Source organism: Cydia pomonella, chromosome 2, assembly GCF_033807575.1.
Source record: "Cydia pomonella isolate Wapato2018A chromosome 2, ilCydPomo1, whole genome shotgun sequence".
NCBI classification, from domain to species: Eukaryota; Metazoa; Arthropoda; class Insecta; order Lepidoptera; family Tortricidae; genus Cydia; species Cydia pomonella.
In genome coordinates, this window is record NC_084704.1 from 32,443,769 (window position 1) to 32,466,349 (window position 22,581).

A 22,581-nucleotide genomic window follows, 5' to 3' on the forward strand; every position below is an offset into this window, starting at 1 on the left:
GCTTATCGCGAGATTCGCGATGTCGTCAGCCCAAAGAGCCACTATTTCTACGATTGTATCACCTTTTCAAACTGTCTTCATAATATTATTGTTAGGTTCAATGTCCCGATTGTCCCAAACATATGTCGGTAATTTCTAACTACCCATCAGTGTGCGGGGATAAGACGGCTAAAGTCCGACCACGCGACCGAGTTTTTGCTACTGCGAGTATCTAACCGCAGCAGAAGTCCGTATTTACAATCCCAAATCAAAATATACAGAATCGCATAAACAGAAAAAAGGGAATCTGAAGGGCGACACTACTAGCGAAGCGGATTTGAGTCATTAATTGTGAAATGAAAATGTACTTACTATTTCAGGTAAAAAATCTAACGTTGGAAAAGCCGCCTTATCTGGGGGCACGGCAGTGCCCCCACCAAGTCGAGCAAAAAAGCATCACGGCCGTACCATCCTTTTCTCGAAGCAATTCAGACCATTTTCGACCCCCTGTAACTTCGTTGTGGATAAAACTAGAAGACTGAATTTTCAGTAACCATGCAGGCATTGTAAAGACACGGTATATTTCAAATTTCATTCAATTTGAACCAGTATTTTAAGAATTATAACGGGTCAAATTTCTTAATTTTGTCACTCACTGACTCACCGATCATCAAAATTCTAAGGCACTTCTAGCAGACCTAGAAGCTTCAAATTTGGAATATAAGTAGTGTTTGGTGTATGAATCAAGGAAAAACTAAAAAATCTAGAAAAGACCGCAAAGATAATTAAGCCCATACAGCCAAGTCTTCAGTTATTAAATTTTTCAATATTGGCTTTATTCGTAACGATGTTTTATTTATTTCGTTGCTGGTAGATATACATATATACAATAAGTAGAAGGTACCGAAAAGGAAAAAAGTAGAACTGTCTACAAAATACAAAAAGAAATGAGATCCCATCAAAAACAATACTTGTCAAAAAAACCAAGTCTCGCAACTCAGTTGTTCTGCGGTAAAAAGTTGTGAGATCCATGTAATACCAAGTCGGTTATTAATTTATTCAGTCTCTACTTAAGCGACTTTCTGTCTTAATACGTCCAGTCTCTAAGACCACGATCGTGGTCCATAACAATTGAAAATCAATTGTATCTGGAATCTCCGTACTCGAAGCATTAAGTTGTTACGTAATAATTAACAGCATCTTATAGTGACGCATATCAATATTAAAATTCTTTAATGTTTTATGCCATGGCCAAGTCTCAATATATTTATATAAAGCCTTCAGAAGCTCCAGGCGGTGCAATAGCCAATAGCTATAACCAGCACCAGCAGGCATGAGCGCCGGCAGCGGGGTGCAAGGGGGTGCACTTTCACCCCCCTGGCAGGAAAGAAAATATATTAAAAAATTACATGTCTTTTACGCGTTTGCTCTGCACCAGCATTAGAGCATCAATATAAGTCTGCAATGATTTTGATAGCATAAATCGGAACTATTTCTATTCTTCTATTCCATTTATTATGCACCTCCCTGGAAGTAATCCTGGCGGCACCAATGCCAGCAGGGCTTAAGCAGTAGCTTTTTGTGTGAGCGTAGCTACTTCAATTACACATTGTTATTTGATAGCTCGTGACATTGCTATGTCTGTAACATGGTCTTTAAATCCTTTAATCGACTATACCTTTATTCTTATTTCGACATCGTGTGACTTAATGCATTTTAAAAACCGTCCAACTTTGCCCTAGAGACTAAATGTCACCAACTATCAAACGTTCTAAGAACAAAATGGGATGGTGTGAAGCGTTATTAAATAATTAATAAATAAATCACGAACTAATATCGTACTCTACAGTGACTTTATCAGTTACCTATCATCAGGTACCATACAGGTGGGTCAGTCAAAGAATTTAATTGCCGTCTATTTCGTACCTTGTGAATAGGTACGAAATGGCACTATATACCTAATTAAATTAAATTCCTTGACCGTACCTACGTGATACATCAATGAGAAAATTTACACACCATGGCCAAAACGGACGTTTTCACCATACACAATTTGATCATTCGCCGAAGACATCACAGAAAAATAACAAAACCACCATATGTTACGAGTTATCATTACAACATGCCGAATTAACCTCTCGAGCTCAAGGCATCAGAGATGACGGGCTGGGAGCAAGCCACAATGGGTTGCATCAGCTCATAGGAACCGCTTCCGCTCCGACACCACCCTAATTCACAACACAAATTGTATCTTATGCGAGACCTTCCAATATAACTTGACATTAACACAAGTACCAGCTAAGTACGCGTCGGCGATTACGGTTATACTGGTTCATTAAAGGTAAAGCGATCGGTGAGCGTTATAAATCCAGTTCAGACCTCGCCGTGAGTGGGAGATGCGTTTTAGTATATAACGCACGACCACCGACCCCTAGGCAAGCACTCATCGTGCAGCTTCAAGCATGAAGGTAACTCATTTACATTACACGAATTCGGCAGTATTTAGGTTTTGAACATTAACCTCATAATCGTATTCATAACTGCCTTTCATATTGCACTTTCAATTTTCTCGGTGAGATAATAATTATGTCGCTGCAACAATAACGATCTGTGGCTTGAAACATTATCTAAGCGTGTGAGAGGATGCTTTTTGTGAATACTTGAATAAGATTTGTGAGGAATCGGCGTTAGAACTTAATGACAAAGCTATAAAAAGGCTTGATTGCAAAATAGCTTTAAACATAAGGTAAAGGGCCCAGTACTATAGACGCTCAGTTTGATTCATATATATTGCATATTGCTATGAGTTTAAGAAAGATTTAGTAATTTCGAGCACTGATACCTCAGACATTACTAGATTTACCATTTTATTATAAAATTTGATATCCATATTACCTACCCTCGGCGGGTATGTCTGTTGCATCGAAGCTAAAGTAACTGGATATAGTGTTCTCAGACTTACGAAACTAATAAACAGAGTAACCTGCCCTAACATCGGCCACCTGTTTAAGTATTTACATAGTTTCTGTAGCCCTTAAATTAGGACGCACTTTTTCTGCGAGAATTCGTAAGTAGTATCTATATCGATTCTTAAGTTTATTCGAATTAAAGAAATTAAGAATAAAAAAAGCAAGAGATATTTCTGAAAACTAACCTCTATTCCAGGTATTCGTGTGCTTGTTGGCTTTGGCCGTGGCGGCGCGCGCCGGCTCTCTTGGCTGGTCCAGCGGCGGCGGTGGCGGCTACGGCGGCGGCAGCAGCGGTTGGTCGAGCGGCGGCGGTGGCGGCGGTTGGTCGAGCGGTGGCGGCGGCGGCGGCTGGTCGAGCGGTGGCGGCGGTGGGTACGGCGGTGGCGGCGGTGGCGGCGGCGGCCACGGCGGTGGTGGACGTAAGTTAACATATTAGTATCTGCCACTTAGAAGGCAATTTTGAAAGTCAGTTCCATACATTTTATGACATAAATGTCACTTACTAACCAAAAATTGTGTTGATATGACCGGTATGTTACGTATTACCCAGCATATGGGACACAATGTACCTACTTATAGGGCACCCACTATAACGCTCGCTATGCACGAATGCAAGCTATGTGTATAATAAGTTTAGCTTTTAAGTAATAGTGTCTTCATTTTAAATCGCGAGCGTATTAGCCGTGTTCCGCAGTGGATACCTACTCAAATTTATGGACCTATGTAATGGTTCAATGTCCAATCCCTTTCATAATTCAAGTTCCCAATTGTACAAGTTGCATGCTGACAAGTTCCCAATATTATTAGAAAACCTTAAACTTAGTTCTAACATAACTTGAACTGAATAACTTACAACAGCGCTTACTTTAGAAACCTGAAACATAGTTAAACCCTGCCAGTAAATACTATTACACCATGCCTACATATTATATAAGTCGCACCATCTTTGTTATATTACAGAAGTGAAGATCATTAAAATCATCACCACCGGCGGCGGCGGAGGTAAGTTTACGTTCACACACTAATTGTACATCCCCACGGTTCAATCCGCATGTATTTGAATTTTGAATATTGTCAATCTAGTTACCTTTAATTCCACACAACAGTTTGCAAAATGTTCACGATTTACAATAGTTTGTTACAACCATTAAATCAGAAATATTCCGCAAAATGTTTACAATGTACAGTAAAACAATGTGATTGATAGAATGTAAATACTTATAGAACGACACCATTACCTAATTTTTTTTTCTTAAATAAAATACTTTATATTAAGAGCTTGTTAAAAATGCGCCCGTTAGCGAGTACCTAAAGTTTTATTTCGAATGAACAGGCGGCGGCGGCGGCTGGAAGAGCGGCGGCGGCGGTGGCGGCTTCTCCGGTTGGCCCAGCGGTGGCTCCTCCGGTTGGTCGAGCGGTGGATCCTCCGGTTGGCCCAGCGGCGGCTCCTCCGGCTGGTCGAGCGGCGGCTATGGTGGTGGAAGCGGCGGCTGGTCGCTCGGCGGTAGCGGTGGAGGATGGAAATCTGGTGGCGGCGGCGGCGGCGGCGGCTACGGCGGCGGCAGCAGCGGCTGGTCGCTCGGCGGTAGCGGCGGCGGATGGAAATCTGGCGGCGGCGGCGGCAGCGGTGGCTGGTCATCATGGTGATCACAATTCTTAGCTCAATTATCAACAATACATTAATACTTTCATATAAATTGTTTTATTTGCATTTTTACCTTCTCTGAATCATGGCTAGGAGGATGTCACATACGAGTACGATGAAAATACTGATGAATTTTTTTAAATAGGTACAGTCAACACCAAAATGGCCAAATATTATAGCAGCACATATATGTTTCACATCCTTATTTCTAATTTGACAGTACCATGATCCATCTACATAATTATAAATAGGCATCGGAGTTTTTATCGCACGGTAAGACGTTAGCGAGCAATGGAGATTACATTAGCAATAAAATTCAACTCGTACTCATTAATTTATTTTATTGGTGATTTTAATTTTATGATCAAGGAGAAGAACGTTGACAAGTTTATAAACGATCCTTTAAATTTGTCTTTCAGTGTATAAATATTGCAAATAATAATAATGACCATATTTCGTTTTTATTATATTAGTGAGTGGCGCCCTCATTAGAGGAATTGTGTTTTGAATAAAACAATCTATTTCTGTATAATCCAGTATATTATTGTTGTGGTCTTTCTGATTCCCCAACTTTTGGTCTTTGCCACATAAATTATAGTAAATAATAAATAAATATATTATAGGACATTATAACACAAATTGACTAAGTCCCACAAGACAAGCCTTATATAACAGTAAGTTATATAAGGCTTGTGTTGTGGGTACTTAGACAACGATATATATTATAAATAAATATTTATAAACACAATTTATAAATACATAGAAAACACCCATGATTCAGGAACAAATATCCGCACTCATCACACAAATAAATGCCCTTACCAGGATTTGAACCTGGGACCATCGGCATCATAGGCAGGATCACTACCCACTAGGCCAGACAGGTTGTCAAATTATACATAACTGAATTAGTTTATTAGATAACAGAATCCCCAGAATGAGGGCGCCACAGTGGCGCCATTGCACGGTCAACTCAGTCTTATTCATATCATATACAGGATGGAAAAAATATATGGTTGCTGAAGAGAAAGTGCCTTAAAGTTTTAAGACTAGCTAGCTCATTTTACTTAAAGGAAACATTCTTTTATTTAAAAAAAACACAAAAAAAACTGTGTTCAAAGATTTTATACAATTTGCTTGTCTAAATATCAATTTATTAGTTTATGTAGCTTCAGTTACCATAGTTAAAAAAATACAGCTAATTTAAGTTTTACATGCAAAACTTGTTTTTGCCCTACTTCGTTTGTTTTATACACTGGAGTTATATAAACTAATCACATGACTAAATATACCTCATGTCATTATATGTGCAAAGTTTCATTACAATTCAATAAGTAGGTAGTTTTAAAATGAGATCGAAACTCCGTTTGTACAGGAAGGTGAAATTCGGCCGAACTTGCCGGGGACTGTATCGACTACCCAACTAGCAAATATATGTGCTATAAAAGTTGAGAGCACGTTTTTATTTCCGCTTTTTATTGTATAGCGAAATAAAATAGCGAGTGTTTGTTTTGGAATTTTGAGTCGGTTCGATTCCCCAGAGGGACAAGAAAATAAATTAAATGCAGTTTATTTTCTTTTTTAAAATAAAAGAATTAATGTTTCTCTTAAGTAAAATAAGCCGACCACCAACGGGTAAAGTCCCTCTTGATTGTTAAAAAACAAATTTTGAGTTGTTTCACTTGTTTCCTTATGTTAGCTGGGAGCTGTAGAACTAGCTCGTCCCAATGGTTACGCCATTTTAAAAATCAAAAACGGAATAAAAAAACTGATTATCGAACCTGCTCACAAAATAAGAGAACAGCCAGACATAAGAAAAAATTTATGCCCAAGCTATAAAATTAAACTCAACTTCGCGACCGCTCGATCAATTATGTTCGAAATAACCAGGTTCAATAGGTCAATACTTCCAAGTTCTATTCCCTAATACGCCGCGGCGCCCTGGCGCGCCGTAGTCGGTAAAGAGGGGCGCCGTGAGGCAATGCTCCTCACCATATGCATATTAGGCTATTTCCATGTATCTAGTTCGGATAGCCAAGCTTCCTTAGGGCGCCGAGATTCGATTTTAAACTTGCAAGAGTGCCGCGGAGTGAAAAAAGATTGGGAACCCCTGCCATAATACTACAAGCTAGTGGTTAAAAGCTTAAATAAATTATGGGCAAATATAATCTTATTCACAATGGTGGTGATTTTACAATAAAAGCGGGCCGTTGTTGGAAGGCCATTTTATTATAGTTGTACAGTCAGCATCAATAGTACCCAGCGGATAAAACAACGCGCCAAAAGTATCTGATATTCCGAATAACTTTTCCAAATATACCTAGATACATCTCTAAAATTCACGTTCAAAAGTATATCTTTTGCAAACTTAATTGCTCTACATATAGAACCATTACTGTTATTGTTAAGCTATTACAGAATGATAGATACTTTTGAAGCGTTGTTTGATCCGCTACTTGTGATGCTGACTGTATACATTTTCTTTTTTTAGATTTTGGGAATTTTCATATTATTTCAACTCAGAATCAAGACCTATTTCGATTCTAATAGGAGAAAAAATCTGTCCCAAGATTTTTTTCCATTCCGTTATCATTTTACATACCTAGACTTTAACTCTCCCCCTCCTCCTTGCTTCGTTCTCCTCAGTGTGGAGGGTCGTGACCTCCTATGTGGACTACGATTCCGGATGGCAAATATCCAGGCATTTCGGGCTTGCGACTTCTAAGGCATCATGGACCTGGATGATAGCGATTTGCTAACGTAATAAAAATTGCTCATGTGTTTAAATACCTGCTATGGCTTTTCATGTCGGCAGTGTCGGCACGGATGCGAGAGGTCGATTTTCAATGACTAAGCTTAATTCTCTTGAATTAGAGCGATGACCGAGGCCATAATTGCTCTAGAGTCTAATGACTTCATTATACTCAAAATACACGACCCTGGTAGTTAATTATTCGCATTATCTTTGCTAGACATAACCACGTGTTGTCTATAATATAATTTTATTCAGACAAAAAAATGAATGTTATGCTTAGATGTGACGGTGATGGCCTCACCAACATGAGATATGATGATGAAATGTATAATGTATGTATCTGTCTGCCTTTCTGTGCATTATAGTTTTCGAATGCATGAACTGATTTCAATTTAGTGTCACTTTCAAAGGTGACTTGATGCAGCTATTCTTAATCAAGCTTGGTAAAACCAAAAATCGGTTTAAGGATAAGCCTCGTCTAAGCACACAAAAACACTCGGCACTAGACCAGCGCCGCCTCAACCCGACTCGCTCAGTATTCTATGTACGAGTAGGCAATTTCATACTGTAACGCACACTTACTGGCATCGGAACAGCATCGCCTGGCCTCAGCACAAGAACTCGTAGTTACCGTATATCCTGTATATCCAACTGTCGCCGTCGGCGCGCTTACCGCCCGTGGTAGCCCCCTAGGCGCCGCTGCGCTTTCAGCCTGTCACACAGCCCACACAGGCGCTGTAACCGCGCTGTCGCTGTAAAATATAGCCCTTAATATATTAATATAATAAATATTTATCTTGTCACAGATAAGCCAAAATAGTGTGTAATGTGGAGTCTTGCAAGTCTTCGCGCCTCCTATGACGCGGGCCAAAAAACCGACAAAAACGTGGAAGAAGGCGCGAAAGCGTGAACAATCTCCGAAATCTACGCCACAATTATAAGTTCGCGGGCTTCGCGGCTTTGCGCCGTGATTCGCGCATGAGTGTGGGGTGCCTTTTACCTTTGATTCCCTTCCCCTTGGCTCTTTCCGCTTAGTACTGCCGTACTTTCATCTCTCTTTTACCCCACACGATGAAGTTTGGGATAAATAAAGATGTAGTTACCTTTTGTTATTTTCCAGTTTACAGGTAAACAACAAAACAACCTGTTCGCTCATCTAAACCTCCAAACATGGAACAGAATCTACTTATAAAAAAACTATTAATGAATGGTACAATTATACTTAGTTCATTGAAATAATATAATACCAAAATTAAAAATATTAAGAAATATATCGTAACGAAATCTCTTAAAAGCCATAAGAAAATACTTAAGACCTGTTGACCCTAGTCAATTATTGAACCTAATTCGTTCAAATTGTATGGAAATAGTTTTGGTTTTATTTCATAAATGTATTCAATTCATAATTCAATAAGTGTGTAGCACACATAATAGTTTCATCACATCGAAGCTAAATAGCAAATTAAAAATGCCCTGAAGTTTCGACGTTTGGACCAAATTATGTCTACATACAGATAGGGCCAATCTGGGGCCAATAGATTTTATTTTTCTAGTTTTATTAGATTTGTACGTCGATTTTTGTAAGTATCAAGTTTTTTTTAGATGATCGCACTTCCTTACAGAACAGTTGTTTTTTTTAGGGTTCCGTACCCAAAGGGTCAAACGGGACCCTATTACTGAAACTCCGCTGTCCGTCCGTCCGTCTGTCACCAGGCTGTATCTCATGAACCGTGATAGTTAGCCAGTTGAAATTTCTACAGATCATGTATTTCTGTTGCCGCTATAACAACAAATACTAAAAACAGAATAAAATAAAAATTTCTTTCCAATGTCGAGGTTCTCATCCAATCACCGAAGTTAAGCAACGTCGGGCGGGGTCAGTACTTGGATGGGTGACCGTTTTTATAGATAATGGTACGCGAACCCTTCCTGTGCGAGTCTGTTCGGAATATAAGGAGCACACGGGAAGCAGACGAGGGACTAACCGAGATTACGAATGAGCAACACCAAGTTATGATATGAGTCTGTATTAATCGTAGTAAATTAACACACAACTATATCTAGTTTTATATGATCGAAAACATTACATTAAAAGAGGTTTGTAAAAGTTATAAAGGCTGAGTAAAACATAATTATAATTAAAATAAATGGGACGACACAATCTTACAACCGCATTGGGCTGAGGGCAGCGACAAAGAGGAAACCACAGATACAAAATCTTTTTACCCCTAATGTACGGCATAGATTACACAATCTTTAACAGAGTCCGACTCGCACTTGGCCGGTTTTTTCCTTTGTATTCTGTAGCAATTGGCAAGATCTGAAAATAAAGATAACTTGGTTCACATTGGGGAAGTGAAACATAGTTTTATTTGTTTTGTTCGAGCCAAAAGGAATAGTATGATAGTTCCCTACAAGTGTTTCATGTCCCCAATAATTAGCTTGCCCAAAATGATCTTTAAGATTAAATATGTATTATACATAATGATTGGTTATTAAGTATATAAAATGACTAAATTGCCTAGACAATGTCAACAAGTAACTTTATACGGACATTCTTCATAATAGTACCTTTCTCTTTGTCTACTGAGATATTTGTATTGTCCGAATATAGTAGATTTTTAGTTGTGGGCAATAATAATATAGATGGGTGACCGTTTTTATAGATAATGGTACGGAACCATTCCTGTGCGAGTCCGACTCGCACTTGGCCGGTTTTTTTTAAGTTACATACTAAAGAATTTACCATGGTTCCCAATCCCAATTAACTTGCCCAATGTGCCCTTTTAATATTAGCGGTAAAATTAGGTTTTCTGAGTGCAAGGCATCAGAGATGACAAGTTGGGAGTAAAGCACAATCGGTTGCATCCGCTCCTCGAAGCCGTTTCCGCTCCAAGAGCAATCTAATTAAAAACACATTTCGCACCGAAAGTTTGTACAGTATAACTTGACTTCCAGACCAGTAAGAACTAGATATGCATCGGGGACCACGGTTAAACCGGTGCCCTTCAGATAAAGCGAGCTGTGAGCGCCGTGAACCAAGACCAGACCTCGACGTGAGAAATGCACTTTGGTATATAATGCACAACTACCGACCCCCTGACAAGCATTCATCGCTGAGCTTCAAACATGAAGGTAACTAAACTATAAATTACCTATACTACACAAATAATGTCATAAAAAAGTTGCATTTTAAATTGCACAGTGAAACCCGCTTAAGAAGAGTCTGGAGGGGCCTAAGACTGAAAGCGTACCTGATGTAATCATGAAAACATGGACAAGTTTCAGGGACCAGTGAAAAGGCCAGCCTAGACGGTCTATTTTTAGCCCAATCTAATTAAATTGTCAATTTAATCAGGTGGTGTGGACTGAAAAATGAAATTGAAGGAGATTTGCTTGCCGATTCCACTATAAAATTGTGTACGTGTATGGAAGCTACACGTGACTGACGCCAGTTTGTTTCTGATCAAATTGACAATTTTACTGGTTTTCATTGTTTTTGTGGAAGTTCACATTAGAGAATGTGACCTTTGATCTCTTGGAAGTTTATTTTTCCCTTCATAAAATTGTAAATAGGGACATTAGATACACGTGCTTCCCGAGAAAATAAAGCTAATATCCGAAAATCAAAAGCGTAACAACAACATAATGCAACTTCTGAAGACACTAACCTCTTTTCCAGATATTCCTGTGCTTATTGGTTTTAATTGCGGCCGTGCACGCCGGCTTCATCGGCGGCGGCGGCGGTGGGTGGTCCAGCGGCGGCGGCGGTGGGTGGTCCGGCGGCGGCGGCGGATGGAAGTCTGGTGGCGGTGGCGGCGGCGGTTGGCGCAGCGGCGGCGGTGGCGGACGTAAGTTACGATTATGTCTTGAACATGATGGGCACGCATAACATGACCATATAGGTACCTACTGGTTCCTTGTTGCTATGGGGTAACCATATGAACCGACACGACTTTCATGCATGAACATAATCAAGGGTATGAGTATTTCATTCGAAATCTGATTCTCTTTCTAACAAATTTAGGGATAAATAAATTATAGGTAGCCCAAAAATCCACTGTGACGCACGCAAAGCACGAAAGCAAGTCACGTAGCGTAGCGTAGCGTAATTTCGGTGCAGTATTGTTGCGTTAAAGGGATCTGTATAGGTATCTAATTCCAGCTTAAATTATTAATTAGGATTAATAATAATGTCTAAAAAATATTATTAGTAATTGCTTTACTGAATTCGAAAACGTTACACTGCTGTCTGCAGATGTTGCTAAAAAAAAGGATATCTGGTTATAACGCAGTTAGGTAGGTACAGTCAACATCAATAGTAGCGGATGAAACAAGGCGTCAAAAGTATCTGATATTCCGAATAACTTTTCCAAATATACTATAGATATATCTCTAAAATTCACGTTCAAAAGTATATCTTTCACCGTCTTAATTGTTCTAGGTATAAAACCATCACTTTTTGTTAAGCTGTTACAGAATGGTAGATACTTTTGAAGCGTTGTTTGCTCCACTACTTTTGATGCTGACTGTACCTAAAATTGCTCTCTAGTGTAGCACATACATTATACGTCAATATTACAATTAATTACGTACTGAAATTCCTTTTTATATATTAAATTATATATCTTTTTGTACATTTACAGAGGTGAAGATCATTAAAGTCATCAGCAGCGGCGGAGGTAAGTCTACGTTCACTCACGTCTGACTAATTTCCTACTTAATTGGTAGTTGTCTAATATCCATAGTTCAAGGATTAAATGAGTTCAGTAGATACTGGGTCGATTTGTGGACAGTCGAGTTCACAAACATCTTTTTCATTTCTCATACTCTGAAAGTGGGTCCTTGTTGTTCTAAAAAGTGTGCAGAAAATGATAAGTTTCTGCTCTAGAGCACTGTACTTTCATTGTCCGTTTTTTCTTTTTTTACGATAAGCAATTTTTTATTTTATTTTAAATGGATTTGTTGTACAATTTCCATTCTGAACCCCTCCTCATTCCATAAATAACGATATTTTTACCTAAATAGTTAATTGAAAGTAGCCTGAAGGAATACTACTAAACTTTATACTTAGCCGTGTTTTTTAAACGCACACTTAGGTATTTTACTTTCCTCGTATTCGAAATGAAAAGTAGTGAAAGGCACCATTTCAGTCTCGGACTATTGGCGCTCTCACTGTGTTCGAGCGCTAAACTACCTCGAAATAAATGGGCGCCTTTTCATCCCTTGGTTAACAATCTACAATACACGCCAATGTTCCACAAATATATTTATACGCCTCTAGGACACTAACCGATAGGGTAAAGATGTTTATGAACTCTACTGTACCTAAAGATTACGTTATTTGTGACCCAAACCGAATAATATAAACAGGTGTTTACCGTAAGTGTTTATGTATAATGACTAATGTGCATTTATATTAGAGAACGTTTGTCCGCCAAAGGCTGGGTCATCCATTCGCTCGACGACCCGACGTTGCGCAACCGCGCAAATTACTCCCAATACAGATGATATTTACAATTAATACCTACCACATCAATTTAACGAGTTAACGACGATCATTCAAGGTCCTAATACCTAATGTTTATATTACTGTGTACCCATTTTTATGAACCAGCTTTTAGTTTTCCTATCTAAATTTGACTACATATTTAAAAACATCTTACTTTGTATAGTAACTCTTTCTGTAAATTATTTGTTAAAAATATATTTTAAACTCAAATAGTTTCGAATTCGAGAAGTGGAATCTTGAGCGTTGCGAGGGACAATTTTTTTTACCACACCAACGCGAGGAGTACACTAAAAACGAGGTGACATAAAATTCGTGAATGATGTAATTTTGTTTCGTGAATGACCTTTAATAAAAAAAAACATGAATTGCAGTTAAATTCCCTCTACCAAAGCTTAATTTAATTTTTAGTTCGAGGCGTTATTTTGTTTACGTTAAGATTGAACAAGTCAAAGAAATCATTGCTATACTTAAAGGAATCCAATTTTATACTTACTTACACTTAAACGCTTCACATTCTGAGTTTATCTCAAGGTGCGTTCGTCAATTGTACAGGCGGAGGTGGTTGGCGAAGCGGCGGCGGCGGCGGCGGCTGGAGTTCCGGCGGCGGCGGCGGCGGCTGGAGATCCGGCGGCGGCGGCGGCGGTTGGAAATCTTGGTGATCCCATTCGTAGCTCTATTATCAACAATACATGAATACCCCTCTCACGTGCACTCGTTTTATTTTTACCTTATATATATCGTCGTCGTCACAACACAAGCTTCAGTGAGCTTACTGTGTAGCGGTGGAACTCCCGAAAGAAGACCTGAGTCATTATTTGATTTGGTGTAAATCGCATGTCTCTCGCGTTTTTTGGTACTAAACGAAGTTGGATCTTTACCGTGTCTTATACTTATAAGTAGTAATTAAAAAAAATATTAATAACGCCGTTTTCTATTTCACGATATCTTCAGATCTATGGTTTTTAAGGGTCTGGTTTGTCATTACCAACGCGTGTCGCCTGACCCAGATTTCATCAAAACATGAGCTAAAAGTGAATTTAAATGTAAATTTATGGCTAGTATTTACTAAGTGCCTAAAACTATATTAGTTAAGTAGTACATTCTTTAATGATTGCACAATAGTATTTTACTTGCTCAGGCCCTGGTACTTGCTCTTTGCTAAATTAAATTTTTGGTCAGTTTTTTTTCTCGATTTTGGCCACAGTAGCCTAAGGAGACTAACAAGCAACGCTAAGCGGTCTTAGTTGTTATATTACGTGTGTCACATGCGTGTTTCTGACTTAGGAAGCAATTGTTTCTACTATGCAACCAAATGAACATTTTATAAGTTGCTACACCGAGTAAGGCGCTGTACGTATCGCGCTTGCATTACACCGCCACGGCTGCTGAAGTGGTGGAGTGTGTACACCAGAAGACCAGCTACACGCTGAGGGTGTTCCAGCTTCGATCGCGCCACTACGTGCATTTCAACTGTTTTGTTGTGCGCGTGCCGCGACCGCTGCAGGGGACCATCGAATGCGCCGACTTCTGGCCGAAGGGTGTCGTGTTTCGGAGGTTCCGGGGCAAACTGCCGAATCCGACACAAGAGCAGCCGATTCAACGGAGCCACGCCGTTTTGTCGCCTAAATAGTGTTTAGTTGTAATTTTATAAAATGTATATGTATGTTAGTCTGTAAGGTATTTGTAATATGGGCCTTGCCTGAATCAAATTTTAAATACTTAAATAAAATAAATAAGTAAAACTTTTCGTCTTACAGCCGCAATTATAAATTCCTTGCCATATCATATGTTTTTTTGCGACTTGTCAAGTTTCACGAACTTATATTTTTCGGGTAAATTACCTCTATTATTGGCCATATAAAACTTCGAACCGAGTAGTTGATTAAAATCGAGTTTTACATACGTCTTGTCGTCCAACAACAAGCAACCTTCGAATTTTGTCAATACTGGGTCGTACAATAGTCGAGCTAGTGTTTTAGCTTGTCGGATCTGTTTAACAGTCCGATTTGGCTGTTTTATTGTTCGATAGCTCTTATAGCCACCTCTGAGGTGAATCATCTTTATCTTCCTAGAAGTTTCTTTGATTTTTGGGATTAATCGTAATTAGACCGTCTTGAATTTTGTTTGAGTGACCTTGGGACTTTTTTCCCAAAATCTTGTTATTTATCCCAGACCTCCGATTAGTTTGTGTTTTCCTGTCGGCTGATAGAGACTCCTTGTAACGTTTTATGACCCTACAAATACTAGCTTTTAGCATCTTAAGCGACTTAGCTGTCTTTGTCCGGGATCGATAAGAATTTTCGAAGTATTTGTGCACGATCAATTTCCTGTTCTCAATTTTCATGGTCGAAAACTTTAAAATGAATAAAGCTAGGAAAATAATATTTTCACCATTAATACTTTGAAGGTTGGTGATTGAACTGTAATTGTCAATTTTTTTCCCGCCATGGAATTATTATTTTTTAAACATTGCTAATGATGTGCCAATTCTATATGAACTATGCTTTAAATTACCGTGGTTTTGTCCAAAAAAACTTTGTCAGTTCCGTGTATCTTATTTATCGGTATAAAGTGGAAATAATTTGAATACGAATCCTATTTGAAACGATCAGTTATTTATTCAAATTGTTATGACGTAATTGGAAGAATGTTCTGGGACATAACTAAATATGTTCAGCGATGGCAGCATGGTTCCATTTTTATCACCTGTCACTATGCCCGTCACTTTCGCACTCACATACTTGTTAGAACGTGACATGCATGGTGACAAATGATAAAAAGCCGACCATCTTAGCCCTACAGGGTTATGTTAGTAAAATGTTAGTTTACAGTACATATGGGGCTACTTTATAGCACTAAGTAGTGCGAGAAGTAGCATATTACGTTACTGTGTCGAACATTTAAAGGGCCATATGTACTGTAAAACGTTGTACGATACATGTGCGAATAGATAATTCGCAACTCGTGTCGATTTAAAACACTCCCTTCGGTCGTGTTTTAATTTATCGCCACTCGTTTCGAATTTCCTATTTTTCGCACTTGTATCGTAATGTACTATTTTATCATTACCACGGAATAAAGTGGATAATTTCGACCACGGTAATAAACTTCAACTTTAACATTTATTCAGCAAATAGGCCACAAGGGCACTTTTTCACGTCAACATGGAATTTACATACAAGCAAAAACAAGCACATCAACAATTATAATATGCAATGTTAAATATACAACAATTATAAAACATAATGATTTTGTGAAGGCTTTATATATTGTTTTATGTTGTCTTTTACCAGAATCTGCCGAAAGAGAGTTTTTTTTGTATTTTATTCATATACTATAATTATGTCACTTAAAGTGACAAAAAATACATAATTATTTGTATGGTACCTAAATATGATAGTTTGTCATTCATTACCATGTATAGTCAGCTGCAGAGAAAAGGTACCCCCCTGCATAGAAATTTTGTATGCAGCTAAGCACATAAACGTCATCAACATGACACTTTTAACATTGTGAGGTCCATATCTTCGCACATAAGTTTCAGAGAAAGGGACCAAAACGTTTTTCAAAATCCTTGCATCCTAGACATTCGATCATTGATGAAAATTAAAAAAAAATATTGTCGAACTGCCAATTTACACCAAATCAAATAACGACCCACCCGCATTGATTAAATTAACTTTAGTTTGGAGAAGGCTTGCGATCCTGCAAAATAATAATGACTTTCCAGAAAATACACATGCCACAGAAGACTTCCTAAAATATATTCTACAATTTAGGAACGAGTTGAAAGTTGCACAACAAGAAAAAATAAATAAAGGAAACCTTGCAATCATCCGATACGACAAATTAATAATAAATAAAAAATCGAAAGGGAACAGAGAAAGGCCAAGAAAAAAAAATTTTTCCCATCAAAAACGCCTGAACAAGCACAGCAGAACAAAGAATACGTTGGAAAAACGGCACCAAACAAAATGAATAAAACCAGGGGAGACGAGTTCTCAAGCCGTCCCAGTACCAGTTTCAGAACAAATACAATTTCACAACCAGAAAACAGCAACCTATAACAATTAGCACACACTACTCACCAGTCCCCCAACATATGATAAAAATTAACCTTGACATGAAGAAAATTTGCGATCTGGCATTCACCCGATATTACAAACTTACCATATAAGAAAAAGAAAAGAGACAGGAAAAAGGAATGTTCCCCTACAAAACACCAGAAAACACATAGGTACCTAAACAGAGAAACGGAAGACCAAAGGGGCCCAATGACAATAAAACTAATAACACACTCAGGTTCACGAGCCGTTCCAGAAGAAACACACAATTGGAAAATATCACTCTATAACAACTAGCACACACCAGTTCCCGGAAGAAGAACGAGATATAAACGATAAATAAGGACAGAACCAAACCCGAAGCGGGTAGCGGTCGCCGTGGAGGCTTAAGACCGCAACTTTCCAGTTTATTGCAACTATAACTGCGATCATCTAAACAAGAAAAAAAGATTAATAAAGAGTTGAAAACGAAAGAGAAAGGCGAAGAAGAAATATGTACAAAAATTCTACTGGAAGACTATACCTCTTATGAAGGTTCTGGAGTAACTTTTTTGTAGTAGTTAAGATATATCTTTAATTATGTACAAATACTTTAATCAATAATAATAAATTACAATCATCATCGATGCGATCGTCGTCACCCGCCGCCGCCGCCACCGTCGTGCAGAACAGATTCATTCAGGCGCTCAGGCGAAGCGGCGCGAGCGATGGATTCGAGCGACTCGATCAAAATATTTATAGCTTGAATGAATATGTTCGTGTCGAAAGCAGCGGCTGTGGCTTTAAGGTTGTTTTTTTGGCTGTCTAATATCAACCTCTAGGCAACAAAGTCCTCTACGATTTGATAATCATCATTCGCTTGCCCTTATCCCATTCATTTGTGGTCGCCGCAGCATGTCTTTTTCTTCCATATCATATCTTTCTGTCACCCGTCATCTCATAGTTCACTCGCGTTCGTTTCATGTCATCTCTCACACAATCCATCCACCTTTTCCTACGTTTTCCTCTCCCGTTCCATCCCTCCACATTCATTCGTAATACCTTCCTCGTCACGTGACTTTCATTCCTCCGCATCACATGCCCAGACCACGCTAGGCGATTCGCTCTTACTTTTTCTATTATGGGTGCAACTTTCAGGCTTCCTCTTATATACTCATTCCTTATCCTATCCATTCTTGTCACGCCACACATCCATCTTAACATTCTCATTTCCACTACATGCAATCTCTTTTCATGTCACTTTTAGAGCCCAACACTGATCCATACATGACGACAGGTCTTATGATGGTTTTATAAATTTTACCCTTCAATCGGAGTGGCATCCGGGCGTCACAAATTGTTCCCGTGACCGCCATTTCATCCATCCTGTGCTAATCCGGTTTTTCACGTCACGGTCAATATCGCCATCGCACTGTAAGAGCGAACCGAGGTACTTGAAGTCGGAGCAGACCGGCAATGTAACGTCATCGAGCTATGGCAGCGAAACCGGAGAGACCGTCGAAATAGCAGAATGTTCAGTTTTAGATCTGCTGATCTTTAGGCCAACATTCTCCAGTTTCCGCTGCCATTCCTCAAGTCTGCTCTGTACCTCGTATCCGTCTTCACCCACAAGCACAATGTCATCAGCGAAAAGCATACAGCAGGGTGCCTCCTCCTATGAAGTAGTAATAGAAATCAAAACTTACCTAAGCCACAGAATACCTTCAAATCATGCATGCGTTATTATTGCATTCTTTGAAAAAAATCATCTGATCCTGGATAGGTCTTCAATGAGGCTAAAAATAAAAACCAAAAGTTTATGAAATAATAAAATAAAAAGCTTTAATTTCTAATGTACACTAAAAACGTTCATATAGCCTGGCCTTGCTTTTAGGATTATTTTTTATTTTTCTTCTTTTTAGCCTGCCTTTTCTTCCTGTTGGGATCACAGTTCTCTTTGTCGGAGGAGTTGTTGCTGTCTGGCGTTGCGCCGCGACCTCGCCTGGGCCTTTTGTTTTGGAAACCAGCTCCATCTAATGGATTAAGGACTCCAAAATCGCTGAAAGAATAAAAACATGAAAAGTTAATTTAAAGTTGAAAATATACCTGATTTTTCCCTTTGCCAAAAAAAAGTAATAAGTAAATGTAATAATATGATAATTTGGTGACCGCATCTTCAATGCATATTTTCTGCATAACACACATTGCAAATCTTCTGACTTAAATTAGCTGGCATTAGCCATAAAAACTGTTTCTTTGGTATGACCATCAAACTTTGAATCTCAAAAGTTAAAAAAACACTGTATAAAATTTTCTATGCAGTGTCCTAATTTAGTTGCTCTTACATGTATTTGTGAGTACATGGAATAAGATGGGGGAGGCCTTTGCCCATCAATAGGATTCTTTGTAATACCTATGTATTACTAGGCTATATAAATAAATAAATAATAAGGATGTAACTTAGGAACAATAGTTTCAATAGGTAAATAAGTGAAACCCTATCAATGACTTGATGTACATACCTACACTGTGTTAGGCAATATCTTGGTTTTTCAGCATTAGAAAAAAGGTAGGTAAACAATCTGGATGTGTGTTTTTATTGAAAAACGCTTCTACTAACTTATGATAGCAAAAAACGCTTCTACTAACTTATAACAGCAAAAGAAGTTACATATTTGCTAAATTATTTTTCAAGTGAATTTCAAACACATGGTTGCATCGCCATTTCCTTTTTCTTTGAACTTGGCTGGACACGCTACCGCGTGTCTAGATAAAAAAAACATGTCTAGATCTCTTACCTACTTTCTAATGTCAAAAAAACTAAGTATAGTGCATGCCTAATAACTAAAAAAAATTGTAAATAAATGAACTATAACTAAAGTTGCTTACTAGACTACAAAATTAATTCAAGAAAAGTGAATATTAACTTACTGTTCACTGCTATGAGTAAATCTAGCCATATTATCCTCCTGGATGTTTTCATCAGTGTTCATAACTTGTTCTTTCAAGATTACATCTGTACAAGAAGTCTTTTGAGAATCAGTCTCTGGCATATCACCTGTTAATAAGTCTGCAGTTTCAATATATTCTTTCATTTTAGCGATAAGTGATGCAGAATCCTGTTCCAATAGCTGTTCAAATCCCAAGAAGGGATCTTCCACTGTTTGAACTGCAGTTGAATGTTTTTTAACAGGATTACAATCAACTATACTAATAGTAGCTATGAAACTTTTATTCTCTACAGTTATAGAGACATCATTAGACTTAATCTGAGAATTCTTGTGTGAAGTTTGTTCAATATCCATTAAAGTGTTCATATCATCAATGCATTGTGAACAGTTTTCGAAAAGGTAACTCTTTTTCAAAAATGGCACATGAGACATTTTGTGTGATTGTGGCGAATTCTCTTCAGTATCTTCTATTATTTCTACAGATACCTTGCAACTGGCTTTCTGCACTTCTAGGAGAGCCATTTTATCTTTATCAACATTCTGATCCAGTGTGTCCTCTATAGTATAACATTCTTCAATCTCAATTACATTCTCATTATTTTGATGTTTGCCCTCCCCTTTGGACTCCACAAGCTTGGGGTCATCAAATTCTTGCTTCAATCTTTTGGCATCCCAAGTCTTCTTAGCCTCAGCTTTTTCAGTAGGTTTTAAGAAGTTTTCTAGATTTGTGTTACTCAGTGTTGAAGGTGTCTGTTTTAATCTTGGTCTTTTTCTGTTTGATTGCCTGGTTCCTAACTTTGGAACATTTTCTTTTTGTTTGTCTTTTACTGGGGTGGAATATGTCTGGTTGTAGTGCATATTTACTTTAAGGTCTGAGAAGGGTGAGCGAGGCTGCGGCCCCAAGGAAGTTTTTGATTGCTTGCTCAACCATTCTTGAACATATGATCTCGATTTATTCATTGTAAACTCTCTTGGTGATGATATTTCTTCTCCAGGAAATTTGCTACTGTATCTATTTTCTTTACCCTTCTTAGACACATTCAAGCTTTTCCTTTTATTAAAGTACTTAGCAGGAGCTTGAATGCATTCTGGGAACAATTCTTTCTCCACCCTTAATTTTTCGGATATCCTCTGCCTCTGGTACTCTAAAAATTAAATAGCTAACATTAATAATGTATATGTAAATCAAAATAAAATATAAATTTATAAACATTATACATCTGACCTACCAGCTGTTTGTAAAGTATCCTGAAGAGATGTTGAGGTTTCAGCCACTTCAGTGTGGGGGGCATCCAATAGACGTCGACTGGAACTTGGTTCCATTAATGGTGTACACGTCTGGCATTTGCCCGTAGCCACGCAGTCACTACAACCAGGGTGACCGCAGGCGAATATCACGCTCCCATCCGCTTTATCACTGTTTAAATTAAGAACAATAAGCACATAGTAATTATATAGAAACATTTCAATAATAATATTGCGTCTTACCAAAGATCACAGCGTTTGAACTCATCCGTCCCAAATTGAACAGCGAAATGTTTACGCAAAGCATGCATCATATTAAACAATTTATTGCATGTATATATTGTTAAAATACCTGTTTTTACATAAATATTTACTCAAATCGTCTCACAACATCTAAGTTTAAAGTAATTAATTGGTTCACAAAAACAGACGCAAACGCAGCTTACGCAGCTTTCACCTTCACCGAAAACTTCTTGAACTTGAACTTGACAGTTAGATGACGTGACAGGAGCAACTTTTTTTACGAGGTTTGTCCAAATTGAGCTTAGATTTTTTTATTCGTTTAAATTACATTTGCAACTTACAGCTAACACCATAGTGTCATGATTTTAAAATATTAATTTAATGATTTGGGTGATTATTAAGGTTAATCTGGTAATATTGGTATCGTGCTCCCTTCTCTTTGCTCGAAAAATAATATAAAAACAAAGGAGGGTACTTATGAATAATGTAAAACGGCTGGGTTGGAATAGAGAACGAAGTTAACGGTCGATTTTAAGAAGGCATTACTGTGGATAAGTTAAGGTTGGAGAAATAAATAATCATAGCAAATCAAGTGGTGAGTTTTGTTTCAATAGCGTCACAAACTCAGTTACTATATACTAATTACCATCCACATTCACTCTTCTCAAACATTCTCTTACATTCATTAATTAAGCTCGCCATCCCTGAAGTAAACAAATCGCAAAACGTAGTGATTATATGCTCTTTGTACGGAACCGAGTCAGCCGAGCTAAGCATGGATTTTAGCATGAAGAGCGCGTGCGCAACGGTGAGTATCGATACGCTGGTGCGAGCGCCCGCCTGGGGGCCTACCGCGAAAACCGAAATTCACAAATTACGGGGATCTTTCTCTTTTACTCTTACTAAGACGTAATTAGAGTGACAGAGAAAAATGCTCGCAATTGGCGAACTTCGATTTTCGCGGTTATAGCCCTTATTTAATCCGACAATTTAATCAGATTGGCGAAAAATATTTCCCGTCTGGACGAGCCTTTATAAAAAAACAAGGGTTGTTTCCATCTACAAATCTTAGGGCAGAATAGTATCCCAATAAATTCTTATGGATTATAAGAATATGTTAAACTACCTTTAGTGGACCTATAATGGGCATATTTTTGTAAATATTGAATTTAAAATATCTTTTAACACACGTTACGTGACCCAAGTCGAAACAACATTGAAGATTCTGATGACGTCACA

The 22,581-nt window shown here is 38.2% G+C and overlaps 3 protein-coding genes across 4 annotated transcripts; 2 read left to right on the top strand and 1 right to left on the bottom strand.

The window, feature by feature from the left end:
- The first annotated feature begins 1,751 nt into the window (after positions 1–1,751).
- On the top strand, positions 1,752–4,645 carry LOC133515443 (loricrin-like). The gene is made up of 4 exons (XM_061847988.1): positions 1,752–2,447; positions 3,145–3,367; positions 3,909–3,950; positions 4,282–4,645. The coding sequence occupies exons 1-4, from the start codon at positions 2,442–2,444 to the stop codon at positions 4,593–4,595; spliced, it is 585 nt and encodes a 194-aa protein (XP_061703972.1). The 5' UTR covers positions 1,752–2,441; the 3' UTR covers positions 4,596–4,645.
- Positions 4,646–9,616: 4,971 nt separating this feature from the next.
- Positions 9,617–13,565, top strand: LOC133515445 (uncharacterized). Its single transcript, XM_061847990.1, has 4 exons — positions 9,617–10,483; positions 11,031–11,199; positions 11,995–12,030; positions 13,413–13,565. Exons 1-4 carry the CDS (start codon positions 10,478–10,480, stop codon positions 13,517–13,519), a joined length of 318 nt encoding a protein of 105 aa, XP_061703974.1. The 5' UTR covers positions 9,617–10,477; the 3' UTR covers positions 13,520–13,565.
- Positions 13,566–18,719: 5,154 nt separating this feature from the next.
- LOC133515389 (uncharacterized) lies at positions 18,720–21,580 on the bottom strand. Of its 2 annotated transcripts, none has more exons than XM_061847925.1 (4): positions 21,452–21,580; positions 21,084–21,271; positions 19,835–20,999; positions 18,720–18,962 (listed from the first exon to the last, which is right to left on the bottom strand). In XM_061847925.1, the coding sequence occupies exons 2-4, from the start codon at positions 21,175–21,177 to the stop codon at positions 18,800–18,802; spliced, it is 1,422 nt and encodes a 473-aa protein (XP_061703909.1). In that variant the 5' UTR covers positions 21,178–21,271; positions 21,452–21,580; the 3' UTR covers positions 18,720–18,799. The 2 variants fall into 2 exon arrangements, with proteins under 2 accessions (XP_061703909.1, XP_061703908.1); XM_061847924.1 differs by having other exon boundaries at positions 21,343–21,570.
- Positions 21,581–22,581: the final 1,001 nt, after the last annotated feature.

Excerpts from the sequence above, each read along its gene's own strand:
- LOC133515445 (XM_061847990.1), top strand. Across the intron at positions 11,200-11,994 it reads CAGCGGCGGCGGTGGCGGAC|AGGTGAAGATCATTAAAGTC; the intron begins GTAAGTTACGAT and ends GTACATTTACAG. Across the intron at positions 12,031-13,412 it reads AGTCATCAGCAGCGGCGGAG|GCGGAGGTGGTTGGCGAAGC; the intron begins GTAAGTCTACGT and ends TCAATTGTACAG.
- LOC133515443 (XM_061847988.1), top strand. Across the intron at positions 3,368-3,908 it reads CGGCCACGGCGGTGGTGGAC|AAGTGAAGATCATTAAAATC; the intron begins GTAAGTTAACAT and ends GTTATATTACAG. Across the intron at positions 3,951-4,281 it reads CACCACCGGCGGCGGCGGAG|GCGGCGGCGGCGGCTGGAAG; the intron begins GTAAGTTTACGT and ends TCGAATGAACAG.
- LOC133515389 (XM_061847924.1), bottom strand. The coding sequence starts at position 21,413 with ATGATGCATGCTTTGCGTAAACATTTCGCTGTTCAATTTGGGACGGAT. Across the intron at positions 21,272-21,342 it reads TTCAAACGCTGTGATCTTTG|TGATAAAGCGGATGGGAGCG; the intron begins GTAAGACGCAAT and ends TAATTTAAACAG. Across the intron at positions 21,000-21,083 it reads GGATACTTTACAAACAGCTG|AGTACCAGAGGCAGAGGATA; the intron begins GTAGGTCAGATG and ends TTTAATTTTTAG.